This window comes from Thermochaetoides thermophila (genome assembly GCF_000221225.1).
Source record: "Thermochaetoides thermophila DSM 1495 unplaced genomic scaffold scf7180000011815, whole genome shotgun sequence".
NCBI classification, from domain to species: Eukaryota; Fungi; Ascomycota; class Sordariomycetes; order Sordariales; family Chaetomiaceae; genus Thermochaetoides; species Thermochaetoides thermophila.
In genome coordinates, this window is record NW_006383031.1 from 420,591 (window position 1) to 432,659 (window position 12,069).

Genomic DNA, 12,069 nt, shown 5'->3' on the forward strand with positions numbered 1-12,069 from the left:
CCGTCATCTTGTTGCCCCTTTGCATGCGCTCCCTCACCCCCCAATTTTTCCCGTTTCCTCGTCGTCTTTTCGCTCCTTTTTTTTTCTCCCAACCCAACTTCACCCTCGATCCTCAACCTCTTTTCTCTCAACAACCACGCTTCTACACCCACCGACTTTTCGCCCGCAAACTGCAAATCCATCAAATCCTCATCGTCGCCCGCGCGCCGGCATCCCCAAAACCCGATTTTCGGAAACTGCGTGATTCTCACAATTGACGGCTGCACTTTTGACGCTGACATCCTGCACGCGCAGGGCAGTGCGGTGGCATTTTTTGCATCGTCGTCTGGTGTCGGCCACGGGGGCTTTCAACGTGGTGCAGGTGAAGGTATTCCCAGCCGGGAGCTCCACTCTGCACAGGTGAAGCCAAAAAGTCAGCTCGCACTTCAGTCACGGGCTCGGCTGTCTCTTTTCTTGGTCTATTCCCGCCCTGGCACCACCCGACGCACGGGCCATATTTGGGCGGACCCCCTCATACAACATCACGCCTCTATCTTATAGCCCCACTTCCAGCTAGACCGCAGCTGCCAAGCTCAGCCTGCCATCAGGCTGTCAGTGCCTGACAGGTGAAGGCGACGGAAGGCAGCCTATCAGAGACTAGGCTGCTTTCCGCCAGCAGCCTATCCCGTTGCTGCAGCGCCTCATTTCGAAATACTCCCGTTTGGATCATTGGGACGGGCGCGACGAAAGAGGCCATTTCTTTACCCACTGAGGTGAAGTGACGGCGTAGCGGTCTTTGACAGTCACAACATCTCTTTCAATTGTTGGTCGTTCTTTGAGGGACGCTGATTTTCTGCGCAACATCGCAGTACACGAACCCTCAAAAGTTATTCCGCATCTTGCCGCCCTCCCTTCAGCAGGTTCGTCCGCTGGAGCAGCGACAGCATGCAACACTACAGCCCCGCGCCATCGTCATCGTCGGCATTGTCGGAGCCTGGCTCCCCCACTGCCCGTGTCATCAGCGCTGGCCGGGCCAACATTGAGATGGACGAGATCATTGTCGACCCCAGCTCGGCACAGCGCTACAGCATCATGCAGCGCGAACAACCCGCCGAGGAAGCTCCCAATGTGCCCCTGACCGCGGCCGGGCTGCCGAGAAAGAAGCCCGGTCGCAAGCCTGGCAGCACAGTGAAGCCAAAACCACCGGCCGATCCGAATGCCCCCGAGCAGCAGAAGCAGCGCCGTCCGCGTAAGCCTAAGGACCCTAATGCCCCTACGGTGCAGCGCAAGAGGAAGGCTGCCGCCTCTGATGCTGGCGATGCGACCAACTCGGAAATGGACGCACGGTCGGCTTCCGGTCCGGCCCGTGAACCCAAGATCACCGAGCTCCCCTCCATGAGAGGCCTGGCTGCCGAGGCCCGTTCCGTTCCGACAGAGAAGACGACTCCGACGACCAGTTTTAGCCATTCCGCGCAGAAGCCGATGCAGATGCAGAACATCCTAAACGAGGAACCGCCGAAACCGCAACCTCCCCCGCCTACTCGGCAGATGTTTGACCCTGTCCGTGGCAACTATGACCCCATCCGCGAGTCGGCTAACTCCCTGGGCTCTCCCCGTGCCCCAACTTCCCAGAGCGCCACAGCAATTAATCGCGCCAGCGCATCCCCTTCTATTGCGAGCCTGGTTGATCCCCAGCCCGGCTTTTCGCCGGCGCCTAATCAGTCATTCACCAACCACTCGACGCAGTCCCGTTTCCATGAGCCTTCCTCGATGCCCACTTCGCCCTCGAATGGTATTCGGACTACGACCCAGACAACGAGTGCTCTGCCCAAACCTGCCCTTGCCGATGCCCGAAGACCGCCACCGCCACCTCCTGCTCCTGCTCCTGCTCCCAAGCCCGAGTCGAAGCCCACCTCTTCATTCACCAGCTTGACCTCAGTTTCTGCCTCTTTGTCAGCATCGGCCACACAAACCCCTGCACCCACATCAGCCCCTGCCCTGGCACCGCCTCCGGCGCCGGCTCAGGTTAATAAGAAGGTCGCTGCCGTCGCCGAGCAGGAGCGCGAGTCGCGCAAGAAACCTCGCAGCAGTGTCGCGTCATCGTCGCCCAAATTTGCCTCTCTCAAGGACGCGCTGCCCCCCTTGCCCGGCGAAGGCCGTTCCATCCTCGACTTCGGTAAGGCCCGTCCGGGTGAAGAGATCCAAGCGCCCAACATCACACTGCACATCCCGCTCAAGCCGGGAGAGAACAACGTCTACGTCAACTTCATGCGCATGGCCGAGGAGCGCTACGGCTGGGATGCCCTGCACCCGCGACTCGCAGCCAGCCGCGAGCGCAAAGCCCGTATCGCGGCCGCCACTGCCGCTCTTGAGCGCGAGAAATATGGCAAGGAGACCGCCGACGGCGATGAGGAGATGGTCGATAGCGATCTTGGCGGCGACAGCAATGTCGAGATGGTCGACGCGCCGCCCGTCAAGCCCCGCAAGAAGCGCCATTGGCGCGAGGACGAGTATGATTTGGACGACGATTTCGTGGATGACTCGGAGCTGCTGTGGGAGGAACAGGCGGCGGCTAGTCGGGACGGTTTTTTTGTTTATAGTGGCCCGCTGATTCCAGAGATTGAGAAGCCTGCTGTACAGGAGGATAGACCTAGGCGGGGTAGGGGGGGCAGGGGGAGGGGAGGCAGAGGGGGTGGTGGGCGCGGGGGAAGGAGTAATAGTGCTAATAATACCGAGAATAATGGTGAAGAAGGGGAGGAGCAGCAGCAGCAGCAGCAGCAGCAGCAGCAACAACAACAGCAGCAACAGCAGCAACAGCAACAGCAGCAGCCGGCGAAAACGTCGGGCAGGGGAAGAGGTCGTGGCAGTGGGCCTGGTTCGCGTGGAGGAACTGTAAGGAAGCCTAGGGCGACAAAAGCCGAGAAGGAAATGAAGGAGAAGGAGAAGGTGGGGCTTTTGGCGGCGGCTGCTACGACGAATGGCGGTGGCTTGTTGGGATTAGGTGCTGCGCCAGGGAGTGCGTTGTCTACTGTGACGATGTGAAATCTTTGTGGGGGTTTACGTTTGGTTGGCTCGTCCGTCCGTCTTGAGTTTCTGCCTTGGTTTGGTATGGTATGGTCTGGTTTTTTTTTTTATTTTTCTGAGGGATGGGGAGATAAGGGGATACATCACATACGGCGCATGCACGTTTGACGTTTTGTCTCGTACATGTCAAGTTTCTTCTGTTGTACGGGTTACTCTCATACTCATTCAGGTTCATACATACAGACATACATTTTACCGGGACTATTGATACTTATTGCTACAGTGCTACTAGGAGGATCGGGTTGTTGGTATGGTATGTATTGATGGTTAGGGTGTCGTCTATTAGGTATCATAGCATAACGTAATACGCCGATGCACTGTTTGGAATTGGGGTGACCACGGTGATTTAAAGGTGATATGAGATGTGGTTGGGATAGGGATAACTAGTTAGCGGGTAAGGCAATGGGATAGGAGTTTCTACCTTAACGGCGCGTTGCTTGATGGGTTTGACGAGGTTGTGTGCTTAATTCTAATTCGTAAGCTCCTTTTTATCTTAATCTCTACCCAAACAGGCCATGAATAACACGCTTGAGATCACGATTTCCTGCTACAACTGTGAGGACCTGTGATCAACGCCGTCTATGCGCCAGAGCTAACCCGGGATAGACGTCTCAAAACCCCGTATAAACTGTTGAGGTCGGTACCTAGCCCTTATAACATCAGGGAATTATAAAGACTCAACTGGCAGGAAAAACTCACTCCCTCTGCTGTCCCCCCATAGATAACTTCGATGCTGCAACTCACCAAACCAAGCTCCCCAACCACAACCCACGCCCCGGCCGGAACCCCCCAACGACATCTTTCCCACCCCAGCAAACCCCGCCCCGCTCGCACTCTGCTCTTCACCATCCCTATCATCCTCATCCTCCTCCTCATCACCATCTGAATCCGGCATCGCAGACTCTACCGGGTCAATCTCCCTCGTGCATGTCCCTGTCTCCCCTGTCTCAGCACCAGCAAAAGAGGAGGCGTATGACATTGTTACTCTCATAACCACTGGTGTTGTAACCAACAGAGCGAGAGTCTCGCTTGGCTGGGGGTTGGGGTTTGCTGTGACGCCAGTGCCGGCGTGTGGGCCGCAGCCTTGACTTTGTTGATAGGGCTTCAGTCGGACATTAACCCTCCTTCTGGGTTGAGGGATGAAGTTCAGCACGGTACCGATGTAAGTTAATTTAGAGCAAGTCGTGCAGGGATGGTAGGTGAGTGTGACGGCCGGGTCAGGACCGTCAAGTTGGGGTTGGGATGGGACTGGATGGCCTGGTGCGAGGAGGGATGGGATAGCTCCGTCGGTGATGATCTTGGTTACGCAGGAAGTCTATTCATCTTGTTGATTAGTTCGCAGCCGGTGGTGATGATTCCAGCAGCTGCCCGCTCAGGGGGCTGCTGAGACAGTTGGGTATGGAGAGGGAAGGATATGCTTACAACTTCGACGGTATATGGCATCTGCCTTGCCGGCGGCGGCACCAAGCTAAACAGCCCCGAGCACACAAAGATAGAATGAACGATCTGGGAGAGCGGTCATGCAGATTTCTCGGGTGGTGGCGCCCGCGCAGGAGGCGAGGGTTTGGATGGTGCCTAGGTATGTTCAGGGTTAGCTGCACCACTGTCCACTGCTCGAAGGTTTTGGCAGACAAGACAGGGTTAGAGATGAGTAGGGATAAGGGACACACCATTCTCCTGCACTAGCTCTGTGACCTCGATGAGATGGATCTCTTTGACGCCGACCCAGGCTGAGCATTGTGGGGGGAGGGAGTAGTGCTCGTCGATGGGAACTGGTAGTGATCGGTCGGGGGAACTGCCCAGAACAAGACTTGCCAACGAGACGAGCCTTAGGAGGTGGCCAGGGGGTTTGGGGGGGGGGGGGGGTGGGGGGACATGTTGGCTGGGATGGGAGGGAGGACACAGGAAGGTAGTCAATGTTGGTTCGTTATATCTAGGTCCCTGTTGAACGCGGGAGCGTTCTAGAGGAGAGTCGGAAATTGTACCAAGGAGCTCCGAAAGGTCAACCTCCTGTTTGAGAGGTTGCTATGAGCCGAGATGTTGAGAGCCTACCAGCACGGAAAAAAAAAAAAAAACTTTAGGGCATTTCGATACTGGTAAACAAAAGCAGTCAAAAGAACCAGCTCTGTTGAGCCAGACGATGAGCAGCTCTATTGATTCAAGTGTACAAGCCACCATCGTCAGACGGAACGCCTCAAGCAACCGCTCCAGAGTTCTCAACTGGAAATTTCTACATCATCAATAGCTTAGGTTCTTCGGCTACATCGTGGGACTTGAGACGGTTGGGATGGTCGCTTTGTGGATCTGCTTCAATGATTCAACCTGCTAGCCCTCGAATGGAGTCAACAGCATCATCATCAAAAGACTGAACCCTGTCTCCCTTTTCGATAATGACGAGAGTTTTGTTGCTTAACGCTTCATTGGCTGCCGCACTATCTCGGAAATGATTAGCAATACAAATTCCTCAACAAGCAGGCAGGACACGCTGCGAGGCCCTCACCGGCAGGCAAGGCCAGACCGGTCAAGCATCAACTCCAGATCCAAGCTGACCCGAAGGGCACTAAAATGTGACCGTTCGATCGCACCCTCGGTCGAAATTCCCCCGAGCAAGCTCCAGCTGAACGTTTATATATAAATGCAAAAAGTAGTGACAGCCAAGCCGACCGAAAAGAAACGTTTCCCTCCCTCTCGACCGTTACACAAACGCGGTTCACGGCCGATCCGGCCCGCGATTACACTTCCCGGTCCCAGTACCCGGTCCTAGATCTGTTATGTCAAGGGGGGCGATCTCGTTTACTGTCCATTGAGCGTTTTCCAAACCCAAACGATCGGCAGACTGAACTACGGAACTTACCATGACTGCCGCTTATCATGCCGCTCCCCCCCTTTAAGCGTTTGTTTCTTCAGCTGCCGAGGCTTTGGCGTCCAACCTTGATCCGAAACAGTGGTAACCGGTTCTGGATAAGACTTTTAATTTGCCATTACCTGGGTAGCTTCTGGTTTTGTGTGCAACAGAGGAAAGTAACTGGCCAGTGCGCCTACGCCGGTACAAGCATATGCGTGTGTGTCAGTGGCACAGGTAACGGGAACGGTTTGACTGCCGCCCGTCGCGATGTAAACACCTGTGTCACTGGTGCGTCGGCTGGCTGCATATACAGTACCTCCTCAGGGGAAAACCAGAGGGAGAGAGAGAGAGAGCAGAGTGAGGGGGGCTGCCGAAACACGCAGCGAAGTTAGTCGGAATGCCGAGGGACAGACAAACAGCCTTCTGGGCTGAAATACGCAGTGTGGCGAGAGCATGATCCGATCGTGATAGGCGGTCCGATGCAAGATCGGAACAGGGAAGCTTGGCTTGCTGTCCGAAGGAAGTTTCCGCGATCCTAGACCGCGGTGACCGCGGCAAAATTGTTGTGATCAAAAGATGAGAGAAGGCAAGGGGTTTTGGCTTGCAAGCTTCGATTCAACCTCTCCGCATGTCAACTGGGTCAGAGCCTACATGGAACTCTGCATGGGAACAGCAGCTAGCGAACGCTCATTGGCAGTTGCTGCGTTATGGATATGCAGAGGCCACGAGCTGCGCACTGCAAGCTGACAATGTTAATCTGCCTGCAGGCTAGTTGAGCGGCCGCTTGGGAGGCCTGAAGAGTAAACTGCCCCTATTGGATCTGCCTCTGTAAAAGAATGCGTCCATAATATCACGTCGAGTTCTTTTACAAGTGTGGCCTTGGCTCGATAGGCCCCAAGATACGAAGATACGATGCCGCGTGCCGATACCCCGGAACGGTCCGCACGGGCTAGTACCACTGCTCTGGGAAACGTCGTTGGGATCAACACTGGAGCTATCGGAAAATTGCGACCAATGCGATCCAGCACAGCGGTTGCAACGAGACATGTGCCTTGGGGGATTGTCGATCTTGATCGTCATTGCACATCCGCTCTGTGCCTGTCACCATCAGGCCGGTTCCTGTTCCAAATCGCGCGCCAACCAGTCACAACGTCCATTGGCAGGCTACCTTTCGTGAAGGCGTATGTGACCGGTGGCTCTTCAGCTTCTTCTGGCCCCCAAGATCGCTCTCAACGATTTGTGGCGTCCTATCGGCGCTCCTGGATTTCGATCCGTGAAATGCAATCTTTCAACCAAGATTGATCTTGCCCAATGGTCGTGGCCGTGACGGCCAGGGCACGACAGGCTCCTGGTATTAGAGATAGCCAGATTCCTCCGTCGCCACCGAGCTTCAAATGTCGGCACCCCTTCAACATGCGTGTGCTGGCCACAACATTCAGCTTCGGTGTCCCGTGTTCTTGAGCTGGGAATTGAGCACATACACCCACCCAGAATCGAGAACTTCGCCAACTCCTGCGAAAACTCTGAATGGATTCTTCATGGCTGAGCGGTATGCTCTGCTCAGCAATATAAATCGGTCTAGCAGCATGGCGAAGATGGCAGTAGACAACTTGACCATGTCTTGGGGAATCTCCCCTGCCGCGTGTGTGGTCAGAACACTCATCAGAAGGATGGACCAGGGATCAGAGCGCAGTACGTTCGACAGGTATCTCAAAGCCACCCATGCGAGCCATGCACTATTGCAGCCGGATGGGCGGTATAACAATATTCCAATGGTATGGCTCCGTTTTCCGTGCTTGTTATATCACTCGCTAACGCAGCCAGGCACTGGCGACTCTGCTCTTCCTGGGCGGAACAGCGGCCCAGATAGATGCCGCGTTTAATTCGATGAAGGGTACCGTAGCGTCGTGGGAAGCTTCTCCGCGAAGTATCTCAGACGAGGAGGACCGGTCACGCTTTCTCGGCGATATAAGGTATGTGAAAGCGCTTCGAACACTAGATCAGCCGACTAATTCTGCAATCTCCCAGATTTCAGGTGGCCTTTAAAGCATATTTCGGCATGGAGATCACCAAGCTGGGCAACAGCAAGTCTCTCGTAATTTCTCAGGTCTTTGGCACGTCGAAACCGCTCCTGTATGGGCTCTTTGCCGGCGTGGGACGGCCGCTAGCATTGCTGAGCGACAGCATCGAGCTGCGGACAGCGCTGCTCGTGATACAAGCCCTCACCCTGTCAGCCGTCGACTGGATGGACTCGATGTACGAGCTCATGACGCATCCCAGCCTATCTGTCCCTCTGTTGGAGCATCTGTCGCCGGAAGATATCCTCAGCCGAGTTGCCCACGACGGCCGCTTCAGCGGCATCATGCGAGGCTTTGGGCCCAGCTTTCAGGCGTTACCGTGCATCTTTGCGAACGCAAACGCCAAGCTAGCCCTGGTTGAGTACGTCCGAATGCTCGACGTCAGCAACCTGCCGCTAGTCCTGCAGCAGCTGTCGGCTCTGTCGGCGCTGTTGCTTTTGTGCGACACACAAGCCGGACCAACCGGCGTTCGACTTCTACCTCGGCCACCTCCCGACCTGCATCCACAGCACCATGATCATTCTCAACAATCTTTTTAAACAACGACAACCACAAGGTTCTTTTGGTCAGGGGAGTTTGGCTGCTCATGCTGCTAACCTATGTGACCCAGCTGCGGCCTGTGTTGGACGTCAGACTGCTGGAATTGGATGATGCCCCTGATGAGGAGACGGGGTGGGAGATGATTCGACAAGATTTTCTCGTGTTTGCCCCGTTTTCGGGCAAATACAGAGATATCGAGTTCTTGAGGGCTTTGCGGAGCTTGTGGGAGCTGTAAGACATTTGGCAGCGTCCATGGAAGGCTGTACTTTAACGCCGCGTGGAAGCTGGTCATGCAGTGGCAGGGCTGGACAGGATTGGGCGTTGAGAGGGAGGTGATGTTAAATATTCGACTGTAGAGCAGCCAGAGTGGAAGTGCCGTGTATTTTTCGCATTACAAGTTTAGTTGAGATATCCCCAATCTTCGCAAAGAAAGTTTGTTGGTCCAGTTAAACAGGTAAAAAAAAAAAAAGAAGAAAAGAAAAAGCCAGGGATCAGATTAAAAGGTGCGTTAAGGTCGGAAAGATTGTTTTGGCATGTCGCAATGCTGTCGATCGACTGCTTTCATCTGAACCCTGGAATCAATTCTTATTAAAAATTAGCATGATTTTGTCTCGACATCTAGCACGATTAAAGACCGACCGATCCGAACACTCCTAGTAATACCCCTCTCCATGACTCCAGCTTCCGTTTCGGAACCACATCCCAGCCTCGGTATATCTTAACGGCCTTCCTCCTTGTCCCAGGAACCCGAACCGAAAGAACTCGTCGGCCGTATTAAGGCCGCGTTCCCTAGTCCACGAAAACATCATATCTTCTAGCGGTTTCTCCGCGAACCAGCCTCGAAACCGCTCGACGTCATTGACCATAATGCTCAACCCTGTCACCGCCCCCGAACGGATTGCTTCAGCCTCTGTCAGCGTGGCGTTCTGAGGCCACTGGAACTTGAACCAAATGCCCCAGCTCTTGGAGTATCCGGGAGCTACCTGCTTCACCATGGGAGGGAGGACCGTGGGGAGTAGATGATGAGCACCGGGGAAGGGTTCTGGGGTCGACAGTTGAAAGGGGTTCGGCTTCAAAACAGGCCCTAATCCTCCGTCAAGCGCCATTCCCGAAGTGAATATACCGAGGCAAAATGCTATTATGAACCACCAGCGATGCTTTGGGGCGAGAAGTGGGAGAAGCATTACAAAAGCAAAGAATTGCCATGAGAGATAATTGCTCTTCCAGTTGGGATCGATGGCAAGTGCGAGCAAGGGAGAAACAATGAGGGCGGCAAACAATGCGAGTCGGTGCCAAAAATAGCCGTCCAGCAAAGCAGTGCACCCTGTAATCGCCCAAATTATGATGAGAAGCAGCCAGCCCTTGAATGCTTCGGTGCCGTGGTACCCAAGAAGGGGGGTAGTCGAGCCAAGCCAGAAAGGCAAGAGCCAGCTGCCAATCTTGACTAGGGCGGCAGACGCAGGAAACGCTCGAAGAGGGTATCGAACGATCGTCAAGTAGAGGACGCCTGCAATGCAGAGAACTGAGGGTAGGGATGAAGAGAACTTCGATACCCTCAACGACATATCAGTAACACCTGCTGTAGCAGAGCGGATGAAAGAGCAGGTCGTGTAAACGCCTATGAAGGCTGAGAAGAACATGAGCGCTGGGGAGGTAGTCAGAAGAGAGATAATAACGGTGAAGACGATAGTAAGCGGGAAGGCTATCTTCATAACTAGCGAGCCGGGAAGGGGGGGACAAATGTCAGTCTTCGAGACCGTGAACGACAATGGGAAGTATGACGGAAATGATATCGAGTCGACATTGTTCTGAGAAGAGTTGAAGAACTGATAATACTCTCCCGTCAGAGTCACCTTGCCGCATCCATCCTTGAGCCCAGCATGCACGGCCGCAGGGCAGATGAACGAGTCACCCCGGTATGGGCTCCCAGCACCTCCGCCGATGACGAGCGGGCTGCGGTCAACGACGAGACGGCCGACGTGGTAGGGATCAAAGTGAGTCTTGTTATCAGTGCACCAACCGTTGCACCGGAAGACGAAAGACACGTTGGAGAAGGGACGGCAGTTGGCGCCGTTCAGCCCACATCCTTCGCCAAAGGAACCCCAAAGTGAATCAGTACAATCGAGGTAACGCACAGGCAGACCAGCGTCGACAGATGTACTGGGGACGACTCTGGGCTTGCTCTGGATCTCTTGATCTACGAGATACTTGAACGTGGAAGCCCAAAGGACAAGGAAAATGGCCGTCAGCAGCGCTCGCCAACCTGGCCGGGGCACTAGATGCAAGAATAGCTGCCGTGGAGCTGCCTGCCAGGCACACGCTACGCTTGTGCCGTCCCATTCTTTGAAACCCAAATCTCTCAAGGTTACGTGCCGCCATTCGTCATCCCAACGACACACCCAATTTGGCGCGTTGCTGCGCTCCCAGCAGCACCATAACACGTCGACGTCGTTTTCCCCCTGATTCTGCTGCCGTTGCTGACCCAGTTGCCGATGGCAATGTGGGCACACCCCTCTCGGAATGGGACGCGATCTGTCATCGAGCTCGTACACATCGTAGTCCTCGTCTGCGAGCAATTGGGTCTCCTCGTCATTTGCTTTGGAGCTTTCTGCTAGTGGCTTTGTGGCCATCTCGCCCTCGCGGTCGCTTAACGTCACCGCCGTGCCTATTGCTGGATGGCTTGCTGGGGTTGGGGGGGTGAGGGGTGGATGGGTGATGGAAATACCCGTTGGTATTTGTATCAGGAAGATGAATGTCCGCTGAAGGCTGAAGCAACAATCACGCCTCGAGATAAAAATATTATGAGCGCACTGCAATCGATCACGAAAGACAGAGATGACCCTGGACCCGAGAACCTCCGAGTCGACTGAGGACCTTGATGGCCACTAACAGAGACTAGCAAGGGACGTCCCTCAAGAATTGAAGGGAGTGAACGAAGACAAACGTACCAGTTGCACCTTTGAGCAAAGAAAGGAATCAACGATGAGACAGCAACTTACGTGAGAACCGGAAAAGGAGTGTCTACATATCCATTGCGCAAGTTCTTCAACGTGTCTCAATCATCTCCAGTTCAGCTGGGGCGCATCTTTAGCGACAAGAGCGTCATCGCCGATCAGGCCACCCAGGCCAATGGCAAGCGGTCGGGTTGCATGCGCAGCCGGGCAGGGTTGGAGGTATCGTTCGCGCTCCGTCTTGGTATTGATATAAACACCCCACCGTGAACTTAGTACCAGGCAAGTACATTAGGCTGAGGATAATCCGTATGGTTTCTAGAATTATGAAGCAGTGCGATATGTGGGAAACGCCTGTGAGGGACGATGAAAAGGCCCTCTAAGTAATTATGACGACCCTAGAGAGGGACGTTCTGCATGTCACAGGCAATCATGACAGAATACCAGTTGAGCTTGTCCGGCAGGTTGGTGTCTGCTGATTGCTTTTTCTCTTTGGAACATGACAATCCCACTACCAGTATTCTATAAATTTAACAAAAACATTGAGGTGCACCAGGAAAAGAGTATGGCAAAGCAATCCGACAGAACAACA

The 12,069-nt window shown here is 54.4% G+C and overlaps 3 protein-coding genes across 3 annotated transcripts; 2 read left to right on the forward strand and 1 right to left on the reverse strand.

Moving 5' to 3' along the window:
- Nucleotides 1-924: 924 nt before the first annotated feature.
- On the forward strand, nt 925-3,021 carry CTHT_0017310 (uncharacterized protein; the record flags this gene model as incomplete). The annotated part of the gene is made up of 1 exon (XM_006692170.1): nt 925-3,021. One exon carries the CDS (start codon nt 925-927, stop codon nt 3,019-3,021), a length of 2,097 nt encoding a protein of 698 aa, XP_006692233.1.
- A 4,557-nt stretch (nt 3,022-7,578) lies between these two features.
- On the forward strand, nt 7,579-8,761 carry CTHT_0017320 (uncharacterized protein; the record flags this gene model as incomplete). The annotated part of the gene is made up of 4 exons (XM_006692171.1): nt 7,579-7,683; nt 7,733-7,881; nt 7,937-8,384; nt 8,597-8,761. 4 exons carry the CDS (start codon nt 7,579-7,581, stop codon nt 8,759-8,761), a joined length of 867 nt encoding a protein of 288 aa, XP_006692234.1.
- A 418-nt stretch (nt 8,762-9,179) lies between these two features.
- Nucleotides 9,180-11,156, reverse strand: CTHT_0017330 (uncharacterized protein; the record flags this gene model as incomplete). The annotated part of the gene is made up of 1 exon (XM_006692172.1): nt 9,180-11,156. The coding sequence occupies one exon, from the start codon at nt 11,154-11,156 to the stop codon at nt 9,180-9,182; it is 1,977 nt and encodes a 658-aa protein (XP_006692235.1).
- Between the last annotated feature and the right edge of the window lie 913 nt (nt 11,157-12,069).